Source organism: Physeter macrocephalus, chromosome 17, assembly GCF_002837175.3.
Source record: "Physeter macrocephalus isolate SW-GA chromosome 17, ASM283717v5, whole genome shotgun sequence".
Classification (NCBI taxonomy): domain Eukaryota; kingdom Metazoa; phylum Chordata; class Mammalia; order Artiodactyla; family Physeteridae; genus Physeter; species Physeter macrocephalus.
Window position 1 is genome coordinate 37,577,545 of NC_041230.1, and position 16,855 is coordinate 37,594,399.

At 58.7% G+C, this 16,855-nt stretch overlaps 2 protein-coding genes across 9 annotated transcripts in view; one reads left to right on the forward strand and one right to left on the reverse strand.

Annotated features, from left to right (window-relative positions):
• AGRP (agouti related neuropeptide) overlaps positions 1-8,258 on the reverse strand; it is a 39,734-nt gene extending 31,476 nt beyond the window's left edge. The window contains exon 1 of the transcript XR_008615480.1: positions 7,415-8,258. The gene's annotated coding sequence lies outside the window, so the exon portion shown is untranslated. The remainder of the gene's footprint in view (positions 1-7,414) is intronic.
• RIPOR1 (RHO family interacting cell polarization regulator 1) lies at positions 573-16,760 on the forward strand. 8 transcript variants are annotated; one of them, XM_024124803.3, is made up of 22 exons: positions 573-696; positions 8,265-8,391; positions 8,506-8,658; positions 8,828-8,906; positions 9,619-9,642; positions 9,737-9,790; positions 9,934-10,086; positions 10,188-10,251; positions 10,345-10,388; positions 10,467-10,592; positions 11,045-11,193; positions 11,271-11,400; positions 11,480-13,159; positions 13,244-13,359; positions 14,251-14,383; positions 14,645-14,780; positions 14,905-15,066; positions 15,332-15,490; positions 15,651-15,847; positions 15,937-16,020; positions 16,120-16,210; positions 16,353-16,760. In XM_024124803.3, the coding sequence occupies exons 2-22, from the start codon at positions 8,288-8,290 to the stop codon at positions 16,448-16,450; spliced, it is 3,936 nt and encodes a 1,311-aa protein (XP_023980571.1). In that variant the 5' UTR covers positions 573-696; positions 8,265-8,287; the 3' UTR covers positions 16,451-16,760. The 8 variants fall into 8 exon arrangements, with proteins under 8 accessions (XP_023980571.1, XP_028333282.1, XP_007125966.1 ...); XM_007125904.4 differs by lacking the exon at positions 573-696 and adding an exon at positions 5,560-7,434 and having other exon boundaries at positions 13,247-13,359; XM_007125903.4 differs by lacking the exon at positions 573-696 and adding an exon at positions 5,562-7,434.
• Positions 16,761-16,855: the final 95 nt, after the last annotated feature.

The following is a 16,855-nucleotide window of genomic DNA, read 5'->3' on the forward strand; positions in this document are numbered from 1 at the left end:
CAGCAGGGAAACTGAGGCCGGCGGACGGGCAGGGCTCAGGGGCAGCGTCCAGACCCAGAAGGTGTCTGATGAGTAGCCTTCAGGCCTTCCTGTTCCCCTCTCTGAAACTGGCCCTGATCCTTTCCTCCAACCAACTCAACCCAGCAGTGGCCGCTCCAGGACCTGTTTCACATATGGGGGCCTGAAAGGTCTCTAGAGCCCACGGAATTCAAGGAGGGAGCAGGCAGGCGAGGCTCTCCGGTGCACCCGGTTTTGGGGTCTGCATGGGAAGGAATGGTTCCTTCCTGCCTTTGCTAATGGTTCTCCGAAAGTCGCCTTATTCCTGCATATGTATCCAGATCCCGAGCGCTGAGAACTCCCACCGCCCGCGTGTCGTCCAGGGTTCCCCGCGCCCGCCCCGTCCCGTCCCGCCTCGCCCCGCCCTGTCAAGCTGGTGGACGCCGCCAGCCACCGGCCTGCCCCGTTAGCCGAGAGGGCGGAGCGAGCCGTGGGCGCCTCCAGGGGTGCGGGAGGCGCGGGAGCGCAGGGGGTGGGGCCCAGCTGGCCAGGGGAGGAGCGGGGCGTCTGGGCTGCAGGCGGCGGAGCAGAGGGAGGGGCGGGCAGCAGCGGCGGCGACCGCGGCAGCTGCGGCGCGACCTAGCCGGGCAGCGACCAGTGCACGGAGAGCGCGAAGTCCGCGCAGCCCAGCGCAGCCATGTGAGTGTCCCCGCCGTTTCCGGGGGCCGCGGGCAGGGCGGGGGTCGGGCGCGGCGGTTCTGGTGCCTCCCCCGCCTGGGGAGTCCCGGATCTGCTGCCCCGGCTGAGGCCCTGTCCCTTATCGCCCCATCCCCGGGACCCAGGCCTCACCGTGTCGTTCCTCCCCTCCTCTCAGGCGCGGAGGACGCCCACAAAAGCCGCCGCCTCTGGGCCTGCCGCACCCGGCGCTGCCTCCTTCCCTCCCACGGCAAGGCCCAGGCGGCCTGTGCCCCGGGGCTCTGGGATGGGCCAGGCCTGAGGGTGGGCCCTTGGCGCCAGCCTGGGCCCTGGCACGGACGCTCACCGGGAGCCCCACTGCCCTCGCTGCAGGAGAGACTGAGCTGGGAATGGGGAGAGGGCGACGAGGGGTGCAGGCCCGCCTCTGAGATGAGCTAATCTCTCTGGCCCCACCGGCTGGCGTAAGCCGCTTTGGGCCCCAAGCCGAGGTGGCCGATCCGGCCTTGGGCTGGGCTCTTCGCCCAAATCTGGCGCGGCCCAGGCCGTAGAGGATAGCCCCGGCGCCGTGGGGGAACAGACCCTTTACCTGGAAATGAGAGGCTGGTGTGGGAACTCTGCAAGCAGCCAGGCCTGGGCAGCCTGCAGAACCGGTTTGGGGAAGGGGTTGCTCACCAGGGCTAGGGGTCTGGGTAAGCCTGGCTTCAGCACCCTCTGTTCTCCTCTCCCCGTTAGGCCGGAGTCCGGCCTCCAAGACTGACCCATCTCAGCCAGTTCTGGGTTGCTTCTAATATATGTCCAGGCTGGCTGGCCGAGCACCTACTGTGTGCAGTCCAGTGTAACAATAACGGTGGGCCATCTGTGGGGCTTGCCCTGGGCCTGCATCGCTCAGTGCCGGCACAGCCTTCTGAGGAGGGTTACCAAACGATCTGGCAAATGCAGAAACTGGCCCAGAGAGGTTAAGTAATATTCTGAAGGTCACACAGCTGGTTTGGAGAGTGGTGGGAGTTAGACCCAGATCTGAATTCTTGCCACTGCACTATCTGCTTCCCCGGCATGGAGGGTAGCGGCGGGGATGGGTGGGCCGGGAGAGAGACGAGAATTGGAGAGTGAGGTACAAAACCTCCCTGTCAAAAACAATAAACAAACAAAAACAACCCAACAAAAAAAAACCTCTCTGTCCTGGGTCCTGTGGGGCAGCAGCTGCAGAGGGGTACCTGGAAATGGGTGGGGATGAGGGGAGCACACAGGGCGCTGGGCTGGGTCCTCCCCGGGTGTTAAAGCTGGCGGGGAAGACGCGGCTGAGTCACTGCGGGCCCCTCGCTGCAGCTCGGACTAGCGCCTCTGCCAGGCCCGGCCTGGGGGAGGCCACAAGGCTTCCAGTGCGCCGCCGTCCGGGAATGTGACCAGCTGACCAGGGAGGGGGCCGGCAGGAAGTGAGGCCACCCGGCCGCCTCCGCCCGGTTCCGGGGTGGGGGGTCCCAGGCCACACCGCGCCCCCCTCCCTCCCTGCTCCCGCAGCTGCGGCATGATGTCAGCAGCCGGGTTTGGGGCAGTTGCCATGGAGACAGGGGCAGGCTCAGGAGGGACCCCATTCTTCCTTGAAGCCGCCCCTTGCCCGGGTTATTTTTAGCGTCTGTTTACCTCAGTCCTGGGCGGCCCTGCGGTGGGGCGGGGCTGGACCAGAGACTCCCGGGAAAGCGGCTGGCCTGGCATACCACTGAGCTGGGCAGCACAGGTGGCGGGACCTCCTGACCCACACAAGTGCACCAGTTTTGGCGTGTAGAGGGTATTAGAGGCCGCGGGATCTGGGGCCACGCAAGCGGGCAGAGTTCCATTCCTAGCTGTCCCGAGCTGGCTATGCTGCAGGCCCCATCACCCTTGAGACCTGAGTTCTTTCCCATGTCCAGAACAGACTTCAGGGCTGCCATAAGTCCAGATAATCCCCTGGCTCTTATCAGCCAGTCCCCCCACCAGTTGAGGTGGCCCGTCTCCCTTAGCTCAAGGGGTTCAGCTCTTTCCCTTCCCCCACCCCCAGCAGGGGAGATTCTGCCTATTCACCCCCTGGAATTGTCACTTAGATTGATATTCTGATGGTCATTGGGACCAACAGTTATACATCCTGGTCCCTGTGGCAGAAGCCCAGAGAAAGAAAATTGATGGGACAGTCAGCCTACTCTGAATCCAGCCCACCTACTCAGTTCCAGAATCCCAGGGAACCCCCACCCGGTCCCATTCTCAGAGGGCAGAACCCCACCTGCTGATACAATCAGAAAGTAAGGAAGGGAAAAGGAAATTGTCTATGAGGTAGAGAAGTTGGGGTAGATAAAGACTTGAAATCTACCCCCCCAGCAGCTCAGGATCTACCCGTATCTGGGCAACCCAGTTCAGTCAGCCCCCAACTCATAATCAGCTCCTGCCTTCCTTCATTGCTTTGGTGCAGGGCGCAGAGGGTACAGCAGTGAGCAAAGCAGACAGGCCTCAGCCCCCAGAGTTCACAATCTGGTTGGAAGACAGACCCTAAAGGGGAACTGACCACTGAGTTATGTGGCCTCAGGGATCAGAGAGAGGAAGCTATGAGGCACCTTAAAGGGGGACCCAATCCAAGGCAGGCTTCTTGGAGGAAGAAGTAGTAGGGTAAGACTTGAAAAAAGAGAGGGAGCTGGTCAGGCTGAGAGTAGTGGGAAGAGGATATAGGATCAATGAGAGCTGCTGCTTAAATGCTGAATAGCCTTACAGGCATGGAGAGAATTCACAGTATCTGGAACAGAACGATCATGGGGGGAACAGAGGACTGTGAGGGGAGGAGGAAGGTATATGAGGGAAGGGACAGAGCCTGAAGGTCTTGTGGGTCATGTTAGAGACTCTGGACTTTATCCTTGGGGTAGAGGAATGCCCATGGATGTTTCAAAAGAGTTAGAATAGAGGGAAGTTAAAGATTTAGAGTCCTGGGGTTTGAATCCTGGCCCTACCACTTAATAGCTGTGTAATCTTGGGCAGATTAATAATTGTTAATAACATCAGTTAACATTTGTTGTGTGTTTACAGTGAGGTACTGTGTCCACCCCAACTTCTGTACTCCACGTACAATTCTCCCTTCCCCAAACACTCCCAGTAGAGGAAGTATCTCATTTCATCCTCCCAACAGCCCTGTGAAATACTTGTTATTATTATTGTTGTTATCCTCATTTAACAGATGGATATCTGCAGCCCCAAAAGGTTAAGAAATGCCTCGCCCAAAGTCACACAGCCAGTTAGCCTCAGGTTTCTCATCTGTGAAGTGGGGCTAATAGGACGCACCCCGTAGGTTTGTTGCCAGAATTAAATGAGATGATGTTTGTTAATTAAGCACAGTGCCTGGCATAGAAAGCACTTGATAAAGGACAGTTTTTAGCATTGTCAGGTGATTGGAATTTCAAGAGGGGCAATGCTGTTATTGAATAGATCATTGTGGGTTAGCGGAGACAGGGAACCCATTAGGAAGCTGCTGTAGGGTTCTAGGTGAGAATTGGTGATGGCTTGGCCTTGAGTTCTAGCTGTGAGGGTGGAGGTGAGGGGGCAGATTCCAGAGACGGCCGGACTGGGTGGCTGAGTAGATGTGGGGGTAACAGAGGCTGAGGGATCCACGATGATTCCTAGTTTCTGTCTTGAACAACTGGATAAATAGATGGTGGGGCTGTCGTGGAGAGATTAAGACTGGGGAGAGTCAGGTTTGAGGAGGAAAGTGGTGACTTTAGTTTGGAGACTTCAAACTTAGCACATCCCTAATAACCCACTCCACATTGTCACTCAGCTTCCAGGAGGTATCAAGCAGGCAGCTGGATAAACAGGGCTGGTGCTCAGAAGAACAGTTTGGGCAAGGAAGAGATATGGAAGCTGGCAGCATTTAGATGGCATTAAGCTGTGGGTGATGTACCCAGCCCATGAGTGGAGAGGATGAGGCCCATTCGGGGATGGGGAGAAAGACAGATCCTCTGGGAAAATAATATGTGCAGCCAGAGCGATAGGTGGAAAGCCAGAGGCATGTTGCCTCTTGAAATCCAAGACAAGGAAAGGCTCAAGGAAGAGGAAGAGAACTACACAGTGAAAAGCTTTGCTGAGATCAAGCAGGATAAGGACCAAACATTGGACACTGGATTCAGCAACGGGGAAGTCACTGGTGACCTTGTCCAGACCAGTCAGGGGAGTACTGGGTATAGAAGCTGGACCAGGATAGGAAGAAGAGTGGGTGGGTTTGGAGAGGAAATGGAGGTAGACACCTCTTCAAGAAACTTGGCTCTAAAAGAGCCAAATAGGGTGAGGGGTAGGGTAGCTAGAAAGAGACTGGGACCCCTCCACAGAGGGGTCATTTCTTTTTGTAGTTATTTATTTAAAGTTAACTTTATACTGAAATGTAATATTCACACAGAAAGGGTACATGTCCTAACTGTACAGCTCACAGGACATTTTCACAAAGGAACACACCCATATAGGATCAGGAAATAGAACCCAGATTAGGAAACAGAACATAGTCAGCACCCTGTCAGCCCCGTTGTGCTCCCTTCCAGTCACTACTCCCCGGGGGTACTGTCACTACTATTAATAGTCACTACTATTCTGACTTCTGTCACCATAGATTAAGTTTAACTGTTTTTGAACTTTATATCAAGGAACTCAAACATATATCCTCTCTTGTGGTCTTGCTTTTTTCACTCAACATTATGTCTGTAAGATTCATCAATATCATTGCATGTGGTTGTATATTGTTCATTCTTTTTGTTGTATAGCATTCCATTATCTACTGATGGGCATTTGGATAGTTTCCAAGGTTGTTTTCATCTTTTATGTGGGAGTGACTTGAGCTTGTTTGAGGCTTGTGGAGAAAGTTTGAAACACTCATCTTCCATGGGAAGGGAGAGAGATGGCTAAGGTCACACATGAGGATTTCCCGCATGGGAAACAAAAGCCTGGCTGAGGTTGAGATTTGCTCTTTTCCAGCCCAGCTGCTGTGCCAAGACCTCTGGCAGCTCCCGCCAGCCTGTGCACAGGTGCAGAGAAGGCAGGGGGTTGGGTTGCCCAGGGTTGGTTTCTGCCAGGTAAGAGAGAAGCCCAGGGTGCTGGGGATATTGGTAGCAGGCGAGCAAACTGGAGTGGTGGCTGCAGATCCAGGCTGGGGAGAAGGGTGTGCAAGGAAGGTAGGGAAGAGAAGGTAGGAGGGAACTGGCAGAAAGAAAGGAAGCAGAGGTGGATTGTGAGCTCTGTGCAGGGCGATGTCTGTGCAATTCCGGCTGTTATCTCCAGAGACTTGCGTAGGGTTGTCACTTAGTAAATAGTTGAATAAATGAGCTGAGGGCTCAAGAGGTCACAGGTAGAAGGCAGGTGAGGTGGGGGTGATGGAGATGTGGTTCTGAATTAGGAAAGGGGCATTCCAGAGCCAGGTGATGAGACTGGGGTGTTCCCATGGAGGGTGGCTGCAGGGAGCAGAGAGGCCAGTGTTGGGTGGGCAATCCATGGGAATGCATAGCTGCCAGCATAGGGTGCACAGCATCCAGTCTTCAAGGAGGGAGGGGGAGATAGCATTTCTCAAACTAGGATCCTTGGACATCTTGCATCTGAATCTGTAGGGGGGTGGTGGGCTGGTTGGAAATGCAGACCCCTGGGCCCACCCCAGCCTCTTGGGGAAAAAGTAAGCCCAGTGCAGCAGAATTGAGCATCAAGGAGCAAGAGTGTTTAGGGGGTGGGGGAGCACCCAGCCCATCTGAGAGGATGAGACGCTCAATGGACCCTGAGTATGGTGGCCTTTATCCAGGCTAGAGTTGGATAGGGATAATCAATGAAGCGATACTGGGGGCAGGAAAGGGCCGACACCAAGGGGATTCAGCCCATGTGAGGTGGGGGCCAGAAGGATGGGGCCTGTGCCCTAGGATGCAGCTTCTGCCAGAGAGAAGGCCCTGACTGGGCAATGGGACCGGATCCTCTACCCTGTGGCCTGGGGGTAGAGGGGGTGTCCAGACTGAGCATCCCCTCTGAGGATGGAGGGATGGGGGTGGTGCATGGTGCTATGGGACTCTCTGCACCCAACTGCTTCTCTTCCTTCTCTCGGCGGCAACACATAATATGGGGTTGATCCAGTCCCCCACTTTTAGCTCCTCTCAGCCTCCAAACCCCCTCATGCTCAGTGCTTCTCTGCCGTCCTTTGGCACAGTCCCTCCACTCAGCACCCCCAGCCCTTCCTTCCACTCTCTCAGCCCCTGCTCTCTAGCCTTCACACACTCAGAACCCCAACTCTTAGCCCTCTGTGTCCAGCTCTCTCTCAGCACCCCTCAACAGCCACTCTATGAGCCCCCTGTGCTAACTGCACCCAATTCAGCCCCACCCGGTGTCCTCACTCTGTTTATCCCTCCATATTCACCGCCGCCCTCGACTCCCTTTACCCACACTCCGACCCAGCCGAGAAGACCCCCCGTAAGTGCCCTGCCTGAGGGGAACTTCCAGTCACCCCTCCCAGAGGCTGGGAGGGGGGCCAAGGGCCCGGTGCCCCCGTGGTCCGGCCGGTCCCGCCCCATCCCGGCGGGCTGAGTCAGGCGGCAGGAACTGGGCGGGGGGCGGCGCCGGGAGGAGCTGAAGCAGGAGCCAGAGTTGCTGGGAGCGAGCGCGGAGCCCAGCCCGGCCGGCACCGAGTGGCCCTGGGCCAGCGGGGACACGGGGGTCAAGCGCGGGGCTTGGAGGGCTGTCCCGGACCTACCATGAACTCCAAGAAGAGAGGTAGGACCTGGTCCGGGACTGCGGAGGCTCCGGGGCTGGTCCCAGGGGGCTGCGGGCCGCGTTCTGGGGGCCTGGGGCGCGTGTTTCGCCGGAGCGGTGTGGGGGTCTGCGGAGGATCTCTTCCTGCTAAGGTCACGGGTGAAGGCTGCTGTCTGTGACTCAGTTTCCCGGTTGGAGTCTCAGGAAAGTGGAGGGGGCGGGGCACTTCTCGGCACTGCCCCCCACCCTGGGAATCCCCCGGCTCTGGGCACCGGGAGGGCTCTGGCGTCTGGGCGCCTCGGAGCGGGTGGGGGCTGGAGGGGAGCAGCTTCCGCGGGGCGGGCCGGTGTGGGGAGCCCAACCTGCACAGGCCGGGCCTGCCAGGCAGCTCCGCTGGGCTCAAAGCACGCACCCCGCCCCGCCCCGTGACCTCCTACGGCCTCTTGGGGTGTGGGCGTGGGAGCTCCTGGCCCACTTGGGGGGAGGAGGTCAGGACAGGGCTGGGGACCCCGCCCCACCCCTGGGTAAACAGGCGCTTCCGCACATTCTTCGCGCGCCCCTCCCCTTTCCTGCCCCTTCCCAGCCCGGGGAGGGTCCCAGTGCGACCCCCTTTCCTGCCCCGCGCGGCAGGCGGAGCCTGCACCTCTGCAGGAAGTGGGGGCGTAGCCGAGGCCACGCTGAGTCCGACACCGAGTCACCCGCGGCCACCCTGTCAATAAGCACCAGGCCCGCTGGGGTTCGGACTCTAGCCTCAGGCCGTGGCCGGCAGGACTGAGATACAGAGTCTGGGCCGCGGGGAGGGGGCTTCAAGGGCCTGATTGGCGCTGGACACCCGCCCTCGCCACCCCCAGGGAGCCCTGCGCGGACTCATTCCATGATGTCCCTGTCGGTGCGGCCGCAGCGCCGCCTGCTCAGCGCCCGGGTCAATAGGAGCCAGTCCTTCGCAGGCGTCCTCGGCAGCCAGGAGCGGGGGCCCAGGTACGCAGCAGAGGGGGGCTAATGGGGTCAAGAGAGTCTGACCGGGTTGGAGTGTGCAAGTGAGGGTATGGGGGATGACTTCTTGCCCCTTCCTGAGTGCAGTCTCCTCTTCAGGAGCTTCCCAGCCTTCAGTCCCCCGGGGCCCCCACGGAAGCCCCCAGCGCTCTCCCGAGTGTCCAAGATGTTTTCAGTGGCGCACCCGGCCCCCAAGGTCCCGCAGCCTGAGCGGCTGGACCTGGTGTACACGGCGCTCAAGCGAGGCCTGACGTAAGCAGTGCCCTCCCAATGCCTTGTCCCATGATCCCTCCCTAAGTCCTCATTCCCTTTCTGCTAGTAGGAACCTTCCCCAGCCTCACACCCTCTCCTCACTGCCTGTTCCCTGGGCAGGTAGAAGCTGGAGAGGTAGGATAACTCCTGTTGTCACCCCTTTCCCCAGGGCCTATTTGGAAGTGCACCAGCAGGAGCAGGAGAAACTCCAAAGACAGATAAGGGAGTCCAAGAGGAATTCCCGCCTGGTAAGTGAAGGGTTGGCATCCTGTATGCCCAGGATTAATATGCCCTTTGCTCTTGTGGTGTGGGGGGCTGGGCAGCACCAGCCCTGGGTGACATCAGAGCTGTTTTCTGGGGTGACTTTGTCCAGGTGTGACTAGAAAAGGGGGTATCAGGAAAGGCTGGGGAGGTTTCTCTCCTCAGCTTTCCCAGGCTGCATGTACTTTCTGCCTGGGACCCAGTGCCTGTCCATGGGAGCTTCCAGTGGGTTGGGTCAAACCCCACAGACATGGACAGCAGAAGATTATGTTGTAGTGGTACTGAGGGAGAGCCATGGTTCTTCCTGGGGAACAGGTCAGGGCTTCCCAGAGGAAGAAACATTTCTGCTGGGTCTTGAAGCATGAACAGGAGTTCCCTGGTAGAGGGAACCATGCGTGAGGAGGCACAGAGCTCTCTTCCTAGGGGTTGTAGAAAAGGCAGTGGGCCAGGGGAGGGATCCCATGGAAGAGGTGGGGGGAAGAGTACTAGAGGGGCCTTGGGGACCAAATCTATGACACCAGCGAAGACCAGGCACGTGGGAAGGTAGGTCAGTCCCTGCTTTGACTGGAATGGCTGTGGACTGTGGTGTGAGAGGGAGGAAGGCTGTGATGAAAAGGAGCTAGGTAGGTCTGGGTGAGCAACTGCCCCTGCTGGAGTACTTCCCCTACCTCCTAATGCTCCCCTCATCTCTCCCCGCAGGGCTTCCTGTATGACTTGGACAAGGTGAGTGTATAGAGAATGGTGTTGGAAGAGGTTGGCTCAGGGGGAGGTAAAGGGCCCTGGGCCTCAGGCTTCTCCTAACGCACCTCTCCCCCAGCAAGTCAAGTCCATTGAACGCTTCCTACGACGGCTGGAGTTCCATGCCAGCAAGGTACTTGTGCAGCATGCGTGTGTGCTTGCAGCGTGGGGTGGGGGATTGGGTATCACAGGGAGATGGGATGATGCTAGGCCCTGGGTGAGCAACCCCAGTAGTGAGTCTCAATCCCCCCTCTGCCACCCCACTCATCTGCCCAGATCGACGAGCTGTATGAGGCATACTGTGTCCAGCGGCGTCTCCGGGATGGCGCCTACAACATGGTCCGTGCCTACAGCACCGGCTCCCCAGGGAGCCGTGAGGCCCGGGACAGCCTGGCCGAGGCTACTCGGGGGCATCGGGAGTACACAGAGGTGAGGGATGTGTGCCTGTGAGGCAGAGGCACAGAGTGTGGCAGAGCTGGTGAGAGGGGACTGGTTCTTGACCTCCTCCTGTCCCTGCCCATCCCTCTCAGAGCATGTGCCTGCTGGAGAGCGAGCTGGAAGCACAGCTGGGCGAGTTCCATCTCCGGATGAAAGGTACCAAGTGGTGAGGCCGACTGGTGGCGGGGAGAGGGAGGTGTGTGCCTGAGACGCCTGGACCCAGCTCATCTCCTTCTCCCCCACTCCCAGGGCTGGCCGGCTTCGCCAGGCTATGTGTGGGCGATCAGTATGAGGTAGGAGGATGGGCAGGGAAGGGCTGGGATGGCAGGGTCGCAACACCAAGGGCTGCTTCATCCTGCCTCTTCCCCTAGATCTGCATGAAATATGGGCGTCAGCGCTGGAAACTACGGGGCCGCATAGAGGGTAGTGGAAAGCAGGTGTGGGACAGTGAGGAAACCGTCTTTCTTCCTCTGCTCACGGAGTTCCTGTCCATCAAGGTGATGTCTCTGCCCAGAACCATAGGACACCAAGATCCTGTGACTCTGTGACCCTGTGAACCCCTTATGATCCTCATGACCCTGAGACCCTTACCCCTGTGACCCCAGTCTGGTTCCATGGCCCTGTGAATGTGTGACCCCTTGACCTTCATGACCCTGTGATTTCCTTGTGACCTCCTGACCTTGTGAATATATGACCCCTGAACTCTCATGAGGCTATGACTCCCACGACCTTGATGACTACAAATTTAGACCTCTGTGGTCCCCGTGCTCCCAGGCTGCTTCGAGCCTCCATGGCCCCATTACCCTGAGAACTCCATTCCCTGTAACTTCCTCATGGCCCAATGACCCTGTGACTGTCACATAACCTCTGTGCAAATTCAGACTTCTGATCTCCCACAATCTCATGACCCCTACACCCTTGTGACCCCACCATGCATTCTTGGCTACAGGTGACAGAACTGAAGGGCCTGGCCAACCATGTGGTTGTAGGCAGCGTCTCCTGTGAGACCAAGGATCTGTTCGCCGCCCTGCCCCAGGTTGTAGCTGTGGACATTAATGACCTTGGCACCATCAAGCTCAGCCTGGAAGTCACGTGGAGGTTGGTGGGGCTGAGGGGCTTGGAGACGGGGCTGGGGCTTGATGTTAGCGCCTGCTAACAGCTTCTTCCCTCTCCAGTCCCTTCGACAAGGATGACCAGCCCTCAGCCGCTTCTACTGTCAACAAGGCCTCCACAGTCACCAAGCGCTTCTCCACCTACAGCCAGAGCCCACCAGACACGCCCTCACTTCGGGAACAGGCCTTCTATGTGAGTCACATCCCAGGCTCAGCCCCCCATCCAGGGGTTTGCTGGGGGTGGTCCTGAGATGTCCTTTTCTCTCTCCTAGAATATGCTGAGGCGGCAGGAGGAGCTGGAGAATGGGACAGCGTGGTCCCTGTCATCCGAATCTTCCGATGACTCCTCTAGCCCACAGCTCTCAGGCACTGCACGCCACTCCTCAGCCCCCAGGCCCCTGGTGCAGCAGCCTGAGCCTCTGCCCATCCAGGTTGCCTTCCGTAGGGCTGAGACCTCCACTTCTGGGACCGTGGATGAGGAGGGGGCCATGGCCCCAGCCCTGGCCAATGGGCATGCCCCCTACAGCCGGACTCTGAGCCATATCAGTGAGGCCAGTGTGGATGCTGCCCTGGCTGAGGCTTCAGTGGAGGCTGCAGGCCTAGAAAGTCTAGTCCGGGGACCCAGCCCACCTGCACATCCAGATCCCACACATGGGGAGCACCCTAGTCCTGTCCCTTCTGCCCTGGACCCTGGCCATTCTGCCACAAGCCCCACTCTCAGTACAACAGGCCCCGCCCACACATCTACAGACCCTGCCCGCTCTGCACACCTAGACTCAGTTAGCAAGACCATAAATTCTAGCTCTCCTGAATTGCCAGACCCCACCCACATCACTACAAGCTCCACCTCTAATGCTGTAAGCCCTACCCATAGTACTGCAAGCCTTACTCAAACTACCACAGGTTCTACCCACAAGACTATGGTCTCTACCGTCACTATTACAGGCCCTACCCCCAGTACCACAGGGCCAGTCCAGACCACCACAAGTCCCACCCACAAGCCAATGCTTTCTACCCTCACTCCTGCAACTCCTGCCCCCAATACTACAGACCCAGTCCAGACCACCACAGGCCTCAGCCACACTGTCACAAACCTGACACACACCGTCACAGGCCCCTCCAACAAGCACATGATCTCTACCGTCTCTACTGCAGGCGCTACCCCCAGTACCACAGACCCAGCCCAGACTACCACAGGCCCCACCCACACTACCACTAGCCCCACCCACACTACTGCAAGCCCTACCCATACCACCATAAGCCCCACCCACACTGCTACAAGCCCTACCCATACCATAATAAGCCCTGCCCATACCATAATAAGCCCCACCCACACTACTGCAAGCTCTACCCACACCACCACAAGCAGCACCCACACTACTGCAAACCCTACTCACACAGCCAGGATTTCAACTCACACCGCTACACCCAATGCTAAAGACCCAGTCCAGATCACCAGGAGTCCTACCCATTCTGTCACAAGTCCCACCCTTATAACTGTAAGCCCTTCCACTTTCCTAGACCTTGCCACGCTCTCCAACCCCTCTGCAAACACAGACCCTCCCCTCCCAGGCATCGATCCCCTGTCCTGTAGCTACCCAGCCTCCACTTCCTGCACTCAGGCAGACCCCATAGCCCTCAGCACCTCCCACCCAACTCCTACCTGTTCCAGTTGGGAACCCCTCACAAGCCCTTCCCCAAAACTCCCAGAAGCCATCCGTCAGAGCCCAAGTCCCCCTCCCTCACCCCTAGCCCCTGTGCCCCAGCATTCAGACCCTAGAGTGGCCAAGGCTGCCCAGGCCCCAGTTCCAGGGGCAGCTGGAGGTGCTGGGGACAGGAAACTGGAAGAGGCACTGGGGGCCCTAATGGCTGCCCTGGATGACTATCGTGGCCAGTTTCCTGAGCTGCAGGGCCTGGAGCAGGAGGTGACCCGGCTGGAAAGTCTGCTTATGGTGAGGAGGGCTGGGCTGGTTTGTGGCAGCGCAGGGAGGGCAGCCAGGCAGGGGCAACAGCTCTGACACCCTTCACAACCCCAGCAGAGACAAGGCCTGACTCGCAGCCGGGCCTCCAGTCTTAGCATCACCGTGGAGCATGCCCTGGAGAGCTTCAGCTTCCTCAATGAAGATGAAGACAATGACAGTTCTGGGGACAGGTGAGAGGGGCTAGGAGCCGGGGAAGAGGGGAGGTGAGTAGCAAGTGAAGGAGAAAGGCGAGAAAGGGGAACAGGTGAGGTGAGGCCTGGGGGAGCACGTAAAGAGAGCAGTAAGATGGGTAGTGGGCTCGAGGGAGGTGGGTGGGAGGGGATGGACTTGCTGGCGGGTACATCTGTGTTCACCCCTCACATGTACTCCTCGTGTGTCCTTGTCGCTCATGTTTTCAATCCCATCTGTATCCCCAGTGCTTCTGGTCACCTTCCTCCTCATCCCTGCAGTGTCTGCCTCCTCCATCAGTCCCCACCAGCTCCTGAGCCTCCAGTTCCTCCTCTCTTCCTTGGCCTCACCTTGAACCTACCCTATGAACGAGCCTTTACTGTTCCTCCCCATGCATCCTGTGCCCCCCAGCATCAACCCCCTCTTTCTGGACCCCAGCTTTCCCAGAGACCCTGGCCCCTTGGCTCTTTGTCCCAGAGTGGCCTTTGCCGATTCCCAATTGAAGGTCATGCCCAGCCCCTCCTCCCTCCACTGCTGCCTAGGTTACGGCCCCGTGCCCTGCGCCCCTGAGGCCACAACCCCTTGCAGTCCACATTGCGTAGACCATCCCGCCTGCACCCTACTCCCGCCCATTCCCGGCCCTAGTGGCCCCAGAGGTCCCAGCAGTCCTAGCTGGAGGTAGCCCTGGGCAGACAGGCTCTGGAGACCCCTGCTACCACCTGCTGGTCCCAGCCCTTTCCTCCTTCTGGAAGTCCTCCATGAACTTACCCATTGTCTGTTGTTTGTGCATAATGTGTTCTTCTGTTCTGGGATGGGGGGAACTTAATAAAAATACTCTGGTGACCAGATGATGATGTGTGCTCCTGGGGCGGTTGACCCCATTTTTCTCTCAGGCCCCCAAACAGCCCGGAGCCTGGGGCTGAGGACAGCCTCGACTCACCTAGTGCCCGACCCCTCAGCACGGAGTGTCCAGCTCTGGACACTGCCTTGGTCCAGCACCTGTACCACTGCAGCCGCCTCCTGCTGGTGAGGCTAGTGGTATTCCCCCACCCTTCCCTTATAGCCCCTTCCCCCAGGGAGCCCTACACTTCAATCCTGGCCCTCCACACCTCCTCTGAGTTCCACTCCCCAATGTCCCAGGGCCTGGCTCTTGCTGAATGGAACACCTCCCACACTCTGGCTCCCCCAAGTCTCTCCCGATGCATGCAGGGACTTGTAGTCCCTGGTCTCCACCCTCTCTAAGCTCTGTCTTGAGGTCTGAGCTACTTGGCCACCCCTGTTCTCCAGAAACTGGGCACATTTGGGCCCCTGCGCTGCCAGGAGGCATGGGCCCTGGAGCGGCTACTGCGGGAGGCCCGAGTGCTCGAAGCAGTATGTGAGCTTAGCAGGCGATGGGAAATCCCTGCCACCTCTGCCCAGGAAGGTAAAAGCTGTGTGGGCTCTGCCTCGTGTCTGCCCCAAAGTTCCTCCCTTGCCCTATCCCACCTACGCGTCTGTCTCCCCACCGGCCCGTTCTGTTGCTGACAGTTTCTTGCACCTCCTCACAGTGGTGCAGTTCTCGGCCTCCCGGCCCGGCTTCCTGACCTTCTGGGACCAATGTACAGAGGGACTCAGCCCCTTCATCTGCCCTGTGGAGCGGGTGCTCCTCACCTTCTGCAATCAGTACGGCGCCCGTCTCTCCCTGCGCCAGCCAGGCTTAGCCGAGGCTGGTGAGTGGGCTGCCTACCTGCCCCCTCTGCTCTCCTTTCTCAAATCCCCAGTGATGGGACCTCAGGGAAAGCCAGGTCAGCCCACAGAGACATGCTGAGATGAGCACTGGGAAGAAACATCGAAGGCTCACGCCTCAGCACAAAAGGGCCCAGATTGGACCCTTTTGTGCTGGGTCCCTGGACCTGCGCGTGGGGTGGGAGCACTCTTCCCTCTAAGGACCCAGGTCCATCCTCACCCTGAGACCTGCGGCACTGCCTTCCACAGTGTGTGTCAAGTTCCTGGAGGATGCCCTGGGGCAGAAGCTGCCCCGGAGGCCCCAGTCAGGCCCTGGAGAGCAGCTCACCGTCTTCCAGTTCTGGAGTTACGTCGAAGCCTTGGACAGCTCCTCCATGGAGGCCTATGTGACCGAGACTGCCGAGGAGGGTGAGGCAGTAGCCCTGGTCACAAAGTGGCCTGATGCTATGGGTGGGTCTGAAGGTGTGAATTCAGGACATGAAGGTACAAAAGAACCCACCCCGGGAGGCTCTTTGCCCTGCCAGCTTGTTCCAACTGACACCCCCCCGGCCCGGCTTCCTTTTTTCAGTGTTACTGGTACGGAATCTGAACTCAGATGACCAGGCTGTTGTGCTGAAAGCCCTGAGGTTGGCACCTGAGGGGCGGCTTCGAAGGGATGGGCTCCGGGCCCTCAGCTCCCTGCTTGTCCATGGCAACAACAGGGTCATGGCTGCTGTCAGCACTCAGCTCCGGAGCCTGTCACTGGGCCCTGCCTTCCGGGAAAGGGTAAGAGTCGGGCAGGGCTCCCTGAGGGCAAAGGCTGGGGTCCCAAGCTCCCAGTGTCTGGCTAAGTCTGCCCTCCCACCCTTAACCAGGCCCTACTCTGCTTCCTGGACCAGCTCGAGGATGAGGATGTGCAGACGAGAGTGGCTGGCTGCTTGGCCCTGGGCTGCATCAAGGTGACCCCTTTCTCTCCCCTCCCAGCTCCCCAAGCCCTGGGTCCTGAGCCTTTCTCACCTGCTCCACTGGGCCCACCTCAATGCTCTCTCCCCCGGTAGGCTCCTGAAGGCATTGAGCCCCTGGTATACCTGTGTCAAACGGACACAGAAGCCGTGAGGGAAGCAGCTCGGCAGAGCCTGCAGCAATGCGGTGAGACTGGGGAATGGGAGATATGGGTCAAGTTGAGATCTATGACATTTTGGCTGCTGGGAATAGGGGTGAGATGGGGTCAGGGGTGGGAGGGCCAGGGCGGGGCTAGGGCCTCTCCTGACCCCATCTTTATCCATTACAGGAGAAGAGGGACAGTCTGCCCATCGACGGCTGGAGGAGTCACTGGATGCCCTGCCCCGCATCTTCGGGCCCGGCAGCATGGCCAGCACGGCATTTTAAACTCCCCACCCACCGGCCCCCAGTGCCCCTTCCCCCCACTTTCAGGGCTTACCAGGCACTGGCAGGGAGGGTGAGGGCTGGCTCCAGACACTCCTCCCTCACAGATTCCTATCAATGAAAATCTAATATATTCTCCTTTTGTCCTTGGGGTGGGTAGAGTCAGTGCCGCGGTCAAGTGCCTCCCAGCTCAGCACACTTGCCATAGATCGGTGTCCCGGGCCTGGCCATCCTGCCTCTGCCCTGCCGCGTCCCTTGGTTTTGTATTTTATTTACAGAGTTTTACAGAAAATAAAAAAGCAAAATGCCTTTCCTACGTAGCCTGGACTGGTGTACTACTGACCTTCTGCTCCAGCACACTCTGGCTGTGGCCCTGACACTAGTGTGTCTACACTCCAACTGTGACAA